The sequence below is a fragment of the Micromesistius poutassou genome (assembly GCF_964030765.1).
Source record: "Micromesistius poutassou genome assembly, chromosome: 7".
NCBI classification, from domain to species: domain Eukaryota; kingdom Metazoa; phylum Chordata; class Actinopteri; order Gadiformes; family Gadidae; genus Micromesistius; species Micromesistius poutassou.
The window spans coordinates 1,117,242-1,132,319 of NC_140277.1; the positions used below are offsets into that span (position 1 = coordinate 1,117,242).

The 15,078-nt window shown below is 45.6% G+C and overlaps 1 protein-coding gene across 1 annotated transcript; it reads right to left on the minus strand.

The window, feature by feature from the left end:
- Positions 1-177: 177 nt before the first annotated feature.
- agpat4 (1-acylglycerol-3-phosphate O-acyltransferase 4 (lysophosphatidic acid acyltransferase, delta)) lies at positions 178-5,509 on the minus strand. The gene is made up of 9 exons (XM_084470921.1): positions 5,299-5,509; positions 3,751-3,932; positions 2,855-3,024; positions 2,560-2,721; positions 2,220-2,373; positions 2,006-2,108; positions 1,772-1,847; positions 1,193-1,391; positions 178-396 (listed from the first exon to the last, which is right to left on the minus strand). Exons 2-9 carry the CDS (start codon positions 3,926-3,928, stop codon positions 296-298), a joined length of 1,143 nt encoding a protein of 380 aa, XP_084327047.1. The 5' UTR covers positions 3,929-3,932; positions 5,299-5,509; the 3' UTR covers positions 178-295.
- Between the last annotated feature and the right edge of the window lie 9,569 nt (positions 5,510-15,078).

Genomic DNA, 15,078 nt, shown 5'->3' on the forward strand with positions numbered 1-15,078 from the left:
ACACACACACACACACACACACACACACACACACACACACACACACACACACACACACACACACACACACACAAAAAACACTTCTGGTCCTCTGCTGCTCTGTGTTTGCCATGTACAAACAATATTAATAAACAATTTTTTTAGGAAGTTGGTCTGTGTGATTGGTTTATTTAGACTCCTGGGTAAACATGTTTTTTTTTTAATTTTTTTTATTTATTTGTGTACAAAAAAAACCTGTCTAATAACCCCACCATGTCCGTAGTAGTGGGTGGGTTCTTTGTTGTTCTAGTTTTGTTTAGGACGGTGTTTTTCCGCTGTTGTGGTTCACCTTGTTGCCGTAACCTGAGCTCCTGCTGATCTCCGTCTGGCCAATCATCCATCGGAGTAGCAGCGAGACTAAACAGAGAAATCATCACCGAATCACAATTCAGTCAGAATTCTGACTTCAATCTCAGAATTCCGACTTTATTCTCAGAATTTTGACCCTAATTTCAGAATTCTGACTTTAAACTCAGAACTCAGAAGAAATTCACATGTGGACTTATTCCTCTTGCGTAAATGTAGAAATTATCCGGAGTGAAAATATAATTTTCTACAAAATGGTGAGCACAGGCAAGACACCAATGTATTGACTTAAGAGCATGTGGGACATGCTACACTAACATCACAGTATATTCCGTCAGGAGGGAATGGCTTGTATCTTCGGTTGCCTCATATTAAACACTGCCACTCAGGGATGCCTGAAACTCTTGTAAAAACTCAGATTTTGGCTCATAAGGTAGAACAATACTGTATACATACAACCTGCTTTGCACCCAACTTTGCCTTGAATGGCGGAGCTGCATTCAATAATGATAAATTACCATATATATATATATATATAATCAATCTGTTGATTCCTTTCTCTATCAAGAATCGAAAGTGATGCTTTCCATGCAGGGATCACGTGCTGTTACAACTGATCAAATCACCATGACTGCATGCCTAACGGTTGCCAAGAGGCGTGCTTTTGAACTGGGAAACTGGGAAAAATAAAAAAAAAAACATCAGAAAACAACACATTTGCGTTGTGAAATCCCCTTTGTGTGGTAAAATCAACAGGCTGACGCAGAGTTTTAGGCAAAAGACAAAGTAGTCTTATGGAGGGGCACGGCAGAGGCTCTGGCCCGGGGTCTGAACTGACGACACTGACCTCCGTAGCAGAAGGCCAGCGAGGCCAGGATGGTGAGGGTTGAGCCGCTGCTGAGCAGGGACAGCAGGACAGCGGCGAGGGGGACGAGCATCAGGACCGCGCAGCACAGCCAGCTGATCAGAGGCCAGAGGCGCCTCGGGACGTCCACGATGGGACCCGGGTACCGGCCCGTCTGGATGTACTGCTCCTGGAAGCTGTCCTGCAAGGACACATTCACAAGACGCACGCATGCACGCACGCTCGCATTTAAATGCTTTTATTTGGATCCAAATTTACAAAGAAGGAGAAAAAGATCCAAAGATTTTGGGAAGAAATATTGATAGTGTAACAGGTTCAACAAGCTTACATGCCTTTACAAGACCTACATGATACGTTGTTATTATACACCGAACACACACACACACACACACACTCCATTTTTGTACTATTCTTCTCTTTGTACCCAAGACAACCTAAAGGTCCAGCCATTGCCATGAGTGACTGCTGCTCATTGTTCTAATGGCAACAGTTGATTGTCTTCAACTGTTGTTGTAGGAAGACGGGTGTAAACGGATCCCCAGTGGGTGACCTTCTACCTACCTTCTCTTGGTAGAGCTTGTGGAGCCACGCTGCACACTCAGCCTCTCCCTCTGGGATGGTCTCCAGCGGGATTCTCCTGAAGCGGCAGATACAATGTTCTGGATTCAACCGGAAACTACACAAGACATTTACAGTACAACGGTCTCACAGAGAGACAACTTCTGGTCTTGATCGAAAGAAAGGAACGGGACTCGCTGTCCTTGAAAGTATTTTTTTGTTTCGCTACGTTTGTACCTGACATACAGATCGGCATGATATTTCTTCCCGCTGAGAATTCCTAACAGAGAGGGAGTCTCGTTATTCCTGAAGTTCAGTGTGGAGTCGTACAAAGCCGCCGCTGGGGAAGAAGTCAACAGATCAGTAAGGGGTTGGATTGGATCGTCACACCATAATAATGACCCATAATGACCCAATTCATAATGGGTTTTTTAAAATTGAAATGCCTCACCTGAGCCCCTGAGGTTTTGGACCGTTACCCAGAATCCTTTGGTTCTTGGCAGCAGGAGATGCTTGAGTTTGGGCAGGCCCTTCTTCTCTGCCACCTCCATGCTGATCTGGTGCTTCTGTGCTGTGAAGCGCGTTCCCTCACAAAAAAGCAAGAACTAGCCACAGGAGGGGGGAGATTGGTTATTATTCGCCAAAGGACCTTGGAAATTGAAATAATGTTGACCGCTCACTAACTATCCAACTGAAAATAAGTGTCCCTCACACTCGACCGTGACATCATTTCACTTTGCATTCCGATTTTTAGGCCATTATAGAAATGATCGGCTCTGCTGATGTCTTACCCAAAAGTTATCTGGGTAATCCCGCAGTTTCTGCAGGCTCTGAGACACTGTGATGCGGTCCTCTTCCCACTTCCTCTTGCAGAACACGATCTCCAGGAAGTACCACATCCAGCCAATCACTGGCACATACGCCAACTCTTTCTTAACTAAAACTTTTGAGCTCTGGAAAAAGTAATAATTTATAGTGGATGTCAACGACGTTGGCGTCCAACCCCGATGGACTAAATCTTCTGGTTAACATGATCACACATTGGCTGCATTCTCTGCCTGCCTTCTATTTGTTTTCCTCTCTTACCCCCAGAACACCGAATCTCTCACAGAAGCTCCAGCCACACATGAAGTCTATCTCAAATTGATGGTTGAGGACCACTATGCCATTCTCGTTTCCGTACAAAGGGTACATCTTGGGGTCTGTGTACAGTGTGCACTCTGTCCCAGACCACCAGTCCAAGAGAGCCACCGATTCTGAGAAGAGATAGACCATGTGTTAGGTATGGAAGAATCCGCTAGTTCCTGTTTATCATGGAAACATGGACCCATGTTAATTGTCTCCAAAGCGACTTGCAATTACAAGTGCATCCAACCATGAACAAGCGACCAAGATATTGCAAGATTCAAGCAAATACATTTCCTCAAATTAGCTTATACGTGTCCAGTGCTACATAGAAACAAGATATATAGATCTGCATGGGCCAAGATGCAGTCATGAGTTTTCAGTCTGCGACTGAAGATAAATCCAAGGTTGTTTACGATTTGACAGTACTACAACTCTCTTGAGACCTCCAAGTCAAGAAAAACTCCCATGATGCATTCTGATGTACAACCTATCTGTATCTGTATTTTAGGTTGCTATAAAAAACAAAAAGCCTATTCTTGAGGGACTTAAAGGGGACATATTTTACCACCAGGTGTGAGTGTGATTAGCCGTTACAAGCTGTTTTGAAAATGTGCCGCTTCTGACATCACAGGTGGGCGTGTCCACCTAGATGCGTGCTGGATAGATCAGTCCACCAGCCTACCCGGTGGACTGTAGCAAACGTTGCTCATCTATCCGTCACACATCTAGATGGACACGCCCACCCGTGATGTCAGAAGGGGCACATTTTCCAAACGGCTCGTAACGGCTAATCCCACTCACACCTGGTGGTAGAACATGTCCCCTTTAACTGTCAGCTGCGTCCTTCTACTCACGGCTGCTGATGCAGTAGCCCAGCCTGCAGTTGATGCGGCGGGCCAGAGACTTGTTGAGCCACCACACGGGTAGGGTGCACAGCTGCAGCAGGTTGACCAGCAGCCCACTGGCCAGGAACACGTAGCCAATGAGCACGTGGCATAGGACCTGGGACTTCAGCCACTCCACGAGACCCATCTCTCTGGGGAGCAGGACAAAAGGTATACATATAAATTGGCCTACATTACCTCACCATTAATTAACATTAGTTAATAAGTAATAAGTAATAAGCATTATTATAGAGCAATAGCATAGGGGTTAGTGTAAGGGTTAGTGGGTCAGGGTTACACTAAACCTTACAAAATAATGTGACTCATGTTTGAACTGTTTAACCGAAGACAGACAGACACACACAACACACACACACACACACATACACACACGCACACACACACACACATACACACACACACACACACACACACACACACACACACACACATACAAGCGCATGCACACACACACACACACACACACACACACACACACACACACACACACACACACACACACACACACACACACACACACACACACACACACACATGCGCGCACGCACACTGTGCCTACTCGAATAGATGAGTCCACTCCTTCCATGGAGCTGAAAGAGGTCTTTGAGAGCAGCGGTGTCCTGCTCACTGTACCCACATGACCTTATGGTTGAAAAGGCCATTGTACAACCGCTGTACTGTCCACAGCCTCGAACACATGCATGTAGACGTTGGCCATCTGTTCAGTATAGTTCTGTTTTAGTAAACCGATTCATAGAGTCACACACTCTATGAATTCTACTTCATAGAGTGTGTAATAATAACATGGATAATGGCCTTGTAATTACTTAAGTTAAAGTTGCTTTAAAAAAGGTTGTTGGCCAGAATTAAATAAAGGCATATCCATCTGTGTTACTAAGAGTGCATGGTCAAGGTGTGTATTTTGTTTTAATAAAGAACTGACATTGACACTGATATTTATCATTTCGTTTTTAGTAAAATAAGCCTACTGTCAGTTATATAGCGAGCTCCAGCCTAGCCCGCATATATGAGGCAGACTTTAATCACTTTGGTCTTTGGTCAGGAAACTGATTGCATATTCATAACACACAGCATTGGAATTCAAAAAGAACTGGCCTGATATTCAGGAAGAACGACTTTACATTTTAATTGTTTTTCCTAACTTTGACCTACATTTCCTTATTTTAATCGTTGTATGTTTACAATGAATGCCAGATAGAACATATTTGCATAAAATAATGGGCTATTAAGTGTAAATGACATAGGCCTACCCCCAAAGGACTTGTACGTTTGTTTTAGGCAAACTAAGAATGTCGCACTGACAAAGAGCTTTGAGTTTTGAGCTTTGAGGGAATATACATTAAATATCAGGCTATAGAAACAATGAAAACAAAAAAACCCAAAATGTAAAATAATCCTGTTTAAATAACAACACGGTTCGCGCGATAGAAAAAGGAAAATAGGCACAGCTACAACTTAAAAGAGACAACAACTCACCTGCGCTTTTGTGTTCCCAATTGTTCAAATTCAGCAGAGGCTTGACGCAACTTTCCTCCCGTACATTCCCGAGTGACAGCGACTGACAACTTCGCCTTCGAGGAGTCGCACCCGCCCGGCCAGACGCAAACACACGCACACACGCGCACACACACACACACACACACGCACACGCACACGCACACGCACACACACACACACACACACACACACACACACACACACACACACACACACACACACACACACACACGTCTAGGGTTTCAAATAAGGGACACCTCTTGACGAGATGTCCCTTATCTATCATTCTTCCACGACCCCAAAATACGGGACAAAGTGCGTCCCGTATCAGTTCATTAGCCTACGGGACAGGTCTTTTAGTTGCCAAATACGGAACGATCCCGTATTTTACGGTCCTTCTATCACCACTGGACGCAAGGATAAATGAGGACATCGAACAGTGGGAATGATGATCTGTGTGCATGGAATATGATTTGTACACCCTCAATTGGAGAGCTGTTTAGAGAGATTCACATTCAAATGCTGATGTGTAGTTAACTTTAGTAACACACGATGTGTTACATGTGGTTGCATATTTAACAATTATTCGCTGAAGGCGAAGTGAATAGTGGGGAATAGCCCACCGAAGGTCGAGGTCTTAACACAGAGGCATAGGTAGGCGGCCGCTTGGGGCCCCCATAGTAGGGGAGCCCCCAACCAACCAACTCAAAAAAAATAAATATATACATATATACACAAACAGAGACGAAGCAAGACGAGTCTAAGCGCGAAAATAAAATAAAGGGTTAGGAAAAGGGTTAGCGAATAAAGTTACCCAAGCGGCTCAAATAAAAGAAAAAAGCGAAAAGACGCCGATAAGTAGGCTATTTGGCAACGCTGCCAAAGATGACACACTTTTTTACGGCTACTGTTACAGACAGGAACAACAACGTCCAAAGTGTTGAACATGCCGCTACAGCAGCAGCAGCTCACTGTGAAGTGGCGCTAGGTGAAGACCTGTGAGAAGACGTCAATAAGTAGGACTCTCTGTGTCAGAAGCGTGTGATGTGGAGAACAATCGATCTCTCTCTCTCTCTCTCTCTCTCTCTCTCTCTCTCTCTCTCTCTCTCTCTCCTAGGTTTGTTTGTAGAATGTTTGAAATGTTCAATCCCAACTGTAATGTCAATTTACTTACAATATCCTGTATCTTGTACATGGGTTTGTTTGTAGAATGATTGAAATGTCAATCTCAAGTGCAATGCCAATTGCAACCTCACTCACCCACACATACAAAGTAAATTCATCTTGGCAATATTTGCTAAGTATATGGCTGTTTAGCGAACCAATCAAATTAGTATAACCAATAGCATATACTAATTCTATTTGGCATAGACGCTCCACCATATTAATTTGACAATATCGCTCCCTTGTGGACATTTCCATGCATATTCATTTAGGACACAGACAGACAGACAGACAGACAGACAGACAGACAGACAGACAGACAGACAGACAGACAGACAGACAGACAGACAGACAGACAGACAGACAGCCACACACACACACACACACACACACACACACACACACACACACACACACACACACACACACACACACACACACACGGGAGTGTTTAATCAAAGACCACCTTCTCTGGCACCATGGACAACATGATCACAATTTAATTTCAATGTTTCATTTATGAAATGATTCTACTTTAATGACATGGTCATTACATTGTACTGCAACAAGACTCTGTGTATGTAATAGTTAAAACCAATAAGTTATGACATTCTTATTCTTATTAGTGGCTTTGGCTGTAAAACGGATAGAAATGGAAAATACTAGCGTCAAGTTCTCTTTCCCAACCGTAACCATTTCTTAACACTAGGGGGAGCTAGAAGTCGTATTATACACATAGCGCTCTGGTGAGGAGTCAAAGGCGGGCTGTACTTGAGGTTAAGGTAAGGCAACTGGTGACTGGTTAGAGCTTTCCTTACGTCTCTTTTCCTTACGTCTCGTCTCCTACGGAGGAGTCTCCTACTCCTCCAGACATTGGTTAAACACACTCTCTCTCTCTCACTCACACACACACACACACACACACACACACACACACACACACACACACACACACACACACACACACACACACACACACACACACACACACTGCAACATAACATGTGCTACTTATTTCAGTGTCTACAGGCCCCTATAGCAACAGGCCAAAGACAACACTAATGTTTCTTTCATTTTTAGATATATAGGATGCTTACCCAAAAAGCCATTTTCCGATGTGGTCTCCAGTTCCATTGAGTGCATTCTCTTTGAGGTTATTTGGATGCTTTGGCGGAGCAGACACTTTTATCCAATGTGACTTATATAGTGAATTATAGAAACACATCCTCAAGGACCAGATAGGATTTAGACTATGCTGCCTCTTCATTTTGCTTTAACTTAAACCTCAGATGGGCATATGAATGGGAAAGCTGATCAAATAAGTTCTGCTGATTATATTCCGTTTCGTATTTAAATCAAAACATGATGCAAAGCTTGCACTGTACTGGGACAAAATTATGCAATTAACATTTTATTTGGAGCTCTTTGTACTGATTTCCACTCCTCATCCTGAATATAGAACCATGAGTACGGATAAACCACAAATAGTTAGTCACACACACACACACACACACACACACACACACACACACACACACACACACACACACACACACACACACACTCACACACAGATACACACTAAGGCATGACCAAAAATCTTCAAAACTTTCCAAAAATCCTGAAAGTCAAGGGATTAACCCTAAACGTAACTGTTGCAGCATTAGTTTTCAGAGTTTAACTAAATAAGCTGAGTTCTGTGGCTTCTCTGACCCAAAATGGCCAACTAATAATGATAACGTCCATAGAGGCCTTGGTGAAAGAGTAGTTTAGGTTCGTGCTATATGGAGGAATCTCACCACAAGCCCTTTTCCTGTTCTAAGAGATGTCAGCTTTCATTTAAATATGCAGTAGGGAACTTTCTGACTGCAGCCATCACTTTTGGTCAAAATGTGATTTTCCTGCGTGTTTCCCCTCCCCACAAACCAAACTGAAAGACTGATCTCTCTGATGACATTCAGGTCGGAAAATGTTTGCGATCCTTTTTTGTGCATTTGATCCAAGTAGCCCTATCGCATCACACCACTGTAAGCGATAACTTTATAGTAGTTTAGTATAGTAGTACTTTCTCATGGTTACTTTGTGCATGTATTATCTACAAGGCACCTCCCTACCTATCGTGAATGTCAGTTATTGTGCAGCAGAGCTCAGAGACCTTTCCCAAAAAAAGGGGCCTGCAGCTGCTAATGCTCATTTAGGTCTAAATCAAGTGGAAACTTCCTCGCCAACTCATAACTTTTGAGGGGAACTGAACATTTGGCTAACTGATCTGGAATGAACCACTGTGTGAAAAAAACAAAAACTGAAACGCACCGATGATTAAGGAACATAATATCGCTGCATTAGCGTGATTTATGAAGCCGTCTGCGTCAACAACACCCAGGCGGACGCCCTCGGCTGTGAGGCCAAAACAAATTAGTTCTCAGTCAATCCCACGGTGTCGTGCTTTATGGTCCACCGGACCGGTGCCCGGAGACGGCTGCCTTCAGTGGGTATTTAAAAAACGATTTTCTCTTGGACAGAGTTTCACAGATCGACAAAGTGGCTGATAACGGGTGAACGTTTGGAAAGACAAATGTCTTTGCCAACGGTGTTGTTTGCTTGTCTCTGCTCTCAAGAGTCCATAAATTAAACGAAAGCTGTAATTAGTGTCAAGGTGAGTCATTTGTCTTCATGAAGATAAGCAGACATTGATATTATTCTTATTATGAATAAATGATTGATTGAATTTATATAGCGCTCTTCTAGACACTCAAAGACGCTTTACAGTGAAGGGGGGACCTCACTAACCACCACCAATGAAGGGCATAATTCATAGCTAAAAGCCCACCTGAATATATGTATATAATAAAATTTGTTCTCTCAAAATATTCTAATCATTGCTAACAGGAGAGTTATCAGGAGAGTTAAACAAAACCAGTGTGGTGGTCTTTTTGTGACCTGGTTACAGAGTATTCAATCACGCTCAACTATGCTACTCGGTTGCCGTTTGCCCGTTGTGATTGACGGGGGGAACTCTCCAATCAGATAACCTCACCACAACAGCTGGAGTTGGGACAGGTGGCTCCACTGCATGAGAGACTGGTTCCGCCGTGCACATGGGAGGAGCGGTAATGAGAACCTCGTGCATGTAATTTCTCCCTGCGACTGCACACACACACACACACACACACACACACACACACACACACACACACACACGCACGCACGCACGCACGCACGCACGCACGCACACACACACACGCACGCACACGCACACGCATGCACACGCACACGCGCACACACACACACCAGCATAACCTTCAGTTGTTAAACAGTGGAAGGTTTCCCAGAGGCACCTGCTTCCATCTCTGCTGGAGGTGCAGAGTTTGAAGCGTGACTCTGAGCTTCAACCCCCTGAGTGATGCTGTTTGATGTAACGCCATCGCCGAGGTCAATGACGTGATTATGAAAATAACGGATGTTTATGTCTTTTAAAAAAAGTTACTATGGGGTTATTACGGATCAGGGAATAGGATTCACCTGTTAAAGCTTTTGCTAAGCGATACAATATGTTTTATGGCGTGTTCAGCGCTGGGTGAACAGGGCCGAGGTTGGTAGCGCCGCGACTCCGGAGCTTCGGGAGGATGTTCCGGAGAGACCCGAGCGTGCTGAGATTTCACTCAGGACGGCGCTGGCCTGGCCTTCAGCCGTCAACACGTCAACGTTCAGTACAACCAGCATCCAAACGGTTGCTGGTTTCGTGTTCCTCCCAGTGAAGTGGAATCGAAACATCACGACGCCCGGAGTATTAGGAGTTTCTGTCCAATTGAGAGTATGGGGGAAAAAAAATACATTTGTATGTATTCGCATGTCGTAAACAACCGTAAGAGTTGATTTTTTGGATAAAAAAAAGGAAAGAAATTGTTTTATAAATAAAAGGTAATTGAACTGATGTTAAAGTCATTTCCATTCAGACACATTCATTTAAAATGTAGAAGATGCTTCAATGATTTAATGGATGCCAACTTTTCCTCTTTTTTTTTCTTAAGAATAGATTCAGAACACTTCTTTCTCAAGATGTGGAAAACTGTGGCCGATTTTCCAGTAATTCTCCACTGGGAAAATTAGAGGGAGAAAGAGAGTGAACGAGAGAAAAGGAAAAGAGAAGAGAATGTCTGATATCTTTAAACAGCCTGCCATGTGTATTTTCATGAGTGGAGGTTCCATTACAGCACAGCGCAACAAGGCTGAAAAATCCATTGGCGAGGTAAATGGATATGGCGTGATCACTAGTTTCCACTGGTGAAATAGGGGAGGAGCAGGAGTGGGGGGGGGGGGGGGGGTGGGGGGTGGGGGGTGGGGGGGGGGGGGGTTGTAGTATTGTAGCCCTGCTCATAAAAAGCCGACAGCCTTTTCTTCTGTCATGTCCCACTGGGAACCCTTCAACCCGCTCCAAGAATTCCGTTGTTACAGCGTTTGGAAGAAAAAAAAGGAGCGAAATCCTCCAAAAAAAAAGGGGGGGGGGGGGGGGTGGTTCTGCATCCTGACCTGAAGTCCTAATGAAACAGAGAGGTGTGTACCTGTTGCACCCTATGTGACCTCCGCAAAGCAAGAATGAACTCAACTTAATCGCCTGGCACGTTACCTTCCATCTCCCAGTGTTTTCATAATGATGAGAGGAGGCAAGGCGTGCAGCCTTGTGAGTATCCACCCCCCCCCCCCACCCCCACCACCACCACCACCACCACCTCCACAGTGTGGACTCACTGTTGTTTCAGCTGCAGGTGGTGTAACCTGCGTAATGTGGTGTCAGGTCGGCGTAGAGGTGTCTAAGCATGCCAAATGCTTTGACACCGCCCCTGCATACCTCATCTGAACAGCAGCGCACATGACTGACACCCTGCGCTGACGGGTGGACTGACTGACTGACCACACACACCAGAAACCCCTCTGCGCGTGTGCACGTGCACCGTTAGAAGGCCAACGTCTGACCTCCCTCGTGTATCTCGCTATTTCCTGCCCGGATATTCAGAGCTGGCGGTGACATCAAGGGATTTCCATTTTCATTTTGGGTGGGTGGCTTTGAGGTGGAGCAATGTCATATTTCATTGGGTTGTTTTTTCCCTCTTTGCGGTGGATCTTTGGGATGGTTTATTTGATTTGAGCAGACAGGCCGACTATAAAACACATTTTACAAGAATGCCACGACCTGGCTGTAGGCGTACACCACAACAGGTTATGGAGGAGGTCCGGAGAGGTGTGTGTGTGTGTGTGTGTGTGTGTGTGTGTGCAGTGTCTGTGCATGTGTGTGTGTGTGTGTGTGTGATGTGTCAAAAACAATTCCAAGTCCAACGTCCCGAGTTCCACATTCGATAGCCGCAATGCTCCTTTCCTCTCTCCACTGTGCTCCTCCACCGAGCCACTGAGAGTCGCAGGATTGAGTCGTCGTCCATGAGTGCATTTCATTCTCCGGTTGTCACCAAAGCCTTGTCGAAATAACACGGCGACCGGGCGCTTGTGTTGGAGAGCGGGGCTGTCTTCAGGCATGAGCTGATTCATTCACAGCGGGACGCGCAGGGCTTCATTATCACATAGACACGCACAGATACTCACCGCCAAGACATGGTTCTACCAGGGGAGGAACCAATGTTGTTGATTTGCAGACGTTCCTGCTTTCATTCCTGGAAAGCCCCACTAAATAAGATTACAGCATGAAGGAGACACCACAACCACCGAAAGAAAACAGAGGAAAATCCCAGGGGCTTCCTAAATTTGAGCTGTGTTCCTTGTTGTACAGCAGATCAATCATACCTCATTGCACATCTGGCCATCTGCTCAGGCGGGCTTTGTTGTGTTCAAGGTTCCTGTCAGGGCAGGACTTCACTACCTGATTTAATGACACCCCATGCATCTGTTACTGCTTTCACACCGAATGCCATTGAGGTTTATGTGGAAAGCGGCATTGCGATAAAACTGTGGGCTCCAATGCGATGCTCCTACAAATCCTAATTGAAAAGTTGACTTAAGTAAGTTGACTTAAGTCAAGTTTACTTCAGTAAAATTGAGGAGGAATGTTGTTGGAGGACGGACGCAAGTGAAATCGGATTGTATTGCATTACCAAGGAAAGCACAATCTGTGAGCCACATTCCTATCGGAAAAATATCGTCATTTACCTTGACTTTAGTAGGGTTCAGTGAGGGCATCTTGCTCAAGGATGTCTACAGGATGAGCCGCACACGATGGAACTGAGAGGTGAACACCACAGTCGCTGCCCCAACCGGCCCCTTGTTCACACGGCTTCTTCTGCTCCTTTGTCTTTATGATCTGACCACACCGCCGCCACCGCCGCTACCATCCATTTGCTACCAGCGGCCCCAACAGCAGAGCTTTCAGAAGGCCGGGAGGCAGTGCAACAAACCAAAAGTTCCTGGCACACACACACATACACACACACACATACACACACCAACACATACACACACACACACGCACACACGCACACACGCACACTGCTCTGTGGGAGCAATGAGTGTGTGTGCTCTGAAGGCTGGCAGCCCCACACGGCTGTGGATATTTTCCCAGTGACTAGAGGAACTCAGGCCTCTGAAATAAATGACTTACTTTATTTCAGATGACAAGCCCACTCCTTTCCTAACATACTTGCCTTGGCAGGCGCTGAGTGACTTTGTTCACCAACAACAGAGGTTTGACTATTGAAGTACTCTCTGGGAGAAAGCACATCGACTACTGGGGAACCTATGAGGAGAACACATGGCGCCTTTCCACGGTCAAACGACGTAAGGGCCGATTATAGTTCCACGTCAACGCAACGACCACGCAGACGCTTCGACGCAGTGGTGGTGATCCTGTTTTGGTTCTGCGTCGGGTTTTAGTGAGTGGACCAATCACAGCCCTTGCTGCTGCGTCGCCTCGATGGAAGGTTACAATTTTTCTGGAGGCGCACGTCAGGCCCTTGAGGTGGACGCAAGGAGGGTCCGCAAGGAGCACCGTAAACACTCTTGTGTTGCGTCGACGTGGAACCATAATCAGCCCTTTAGTCTCTTTGATAACGTTGTTGCTGTGGCTGTGTGCCAGACAAGGAATCGAATTAAAATGCAATTTGAGATATTGATATTCTGCAAAAAAGAAAAAAAAATGCAGGCAGTTTTGATTGTGTCCAGAGAAAGTGACTGATCATTTAGCTTTAAAAGAGCTTGTGAATACCTCACCCCTCTCACACACCTCTCCACCGCTCACCACTCACCCGGCCCAACCTTTCGACAAGCGAATGCCAGGGAGCCAAACGTTCCAGATGAAAGACTTCTGAGATGAAGTTATTTGGAATGCACCCGTGCTCTAACGTTTCAAAGAACTGCGCCACTATGTTCAGCTCCACTGAACGGATTGTTCTAGGACAGATGATTTGGGAGACGAGGGGAGACGTTAAATTGGTACAATATGGAAGAGAAAAAAAGATGAAGAAGATGAATTAGAAGGGGGAGGTTGGTGGGAGGAGGGGGTGGGGTAGCAGGGTCACTGGAGGCCGGCACGTATTTCACACCACTGTGATTGAAGTGGAATATGACACACAAGTCCTGTGTTTGGACAGGGTCCTTCCTCCCCCCACCCCCCGCCAGCCCCCACCTCCTCCCTCACCTGTCCCCATGCTCCCTACTATTACTCTCTAACCACCTTCATGGCGCTGTTGAGGAACCTCACCTTTAAATTTATGAGCAGGCTGGACCGCTCTACAAATGAGAGAATTGTTCTGATGACAGATCCAGGCAGTAGCTCTGTCAAGTACATTTCGAAGATCTGGTAACACTGGCATGAGTGCCTTTTTTTTAGCCTCTTTCCTTTTTATATTTAAGTCATGTATTGTTGTGTGTAATGTAATGTCTGCCTTGTGGGACTTGACTTGCCTGTATTAAAGTTTATATCTACGTGCTCCCACTCTCCGTCCCTTCCGGAGTAGATACCCTGCTGTGGCCACGACGTCCTTCCAGTCCGCTCTCTCCGACCGGGTCAATCCAGCTCCACCTCTTGCAGGGTTGATGTCATATTTACCTCGGTGGGGGGGGGGGGCTCTCCATACATCTCTCGTTCCATCTCCACCTCTACCCGGCAGCAGTCGCTACCAAAAGAAACACCCTCCTGATTAAAAAAAGGATTTAAATCAGGCGCAGCCGGGTTGAACGGCGTTAACCTATGAAAATATTTGCCGGTTTCCAAGAAGCTCAGCATTGAAATGTGGGTTTACTGTGTCACACGCTGGCATCCCTTGGCAGGAGCCTGGGAAACACTGTGGAAGGCATGTTGGAGCAGGGACTAGCGTCCGTTCAGAGCCAGACCAATACCCCCATCTACCGCCAACGCCACGTGGGCCATTCTGAGGACTTTGAGAAAAAAAAAGAATGGTTCCCCACAAACCACAGGCAGAATGTCGATGTTCCCACATCTTTATTTTATTTTATATTTTTTCTTCTTCTTTCCTCCCTTCTTGGCGTATTAAGCAGTTAACTCTTCCACTCCCTGCTCCCTGTTTTCCTCAGGGGAACAAAAGGTGGTCGTCATGTTCAGGCTTCAGTCGTGATCAGCTGCCCATGTCTTAT

Bases quoted from the DNA above. Each gene is read 5' to 3' on its own strand.
- agpat4 (XM_084470921.1), bottom strand. From the start codon at position 3,928: ATGGGTCTCGTGGAGTGGCTGAAGTCCCAGGTCCTATGCCACGTGCTC. The intron at 2,374-2,559 runs GTAAGACATCAG...TCCTGTGGCTAG, and splicing joins ATTACCCAGATAACTTTTGG to TTCTTGCTTTTTTGTGAGGG. The intron at 397-1,192 runs GTCAGTGTCGTC...TTCTCTGTTTAG, and splicing joins GCTGGCCTTCTGCTACGGAG to TCTCGCTGCTACTCCGATGG.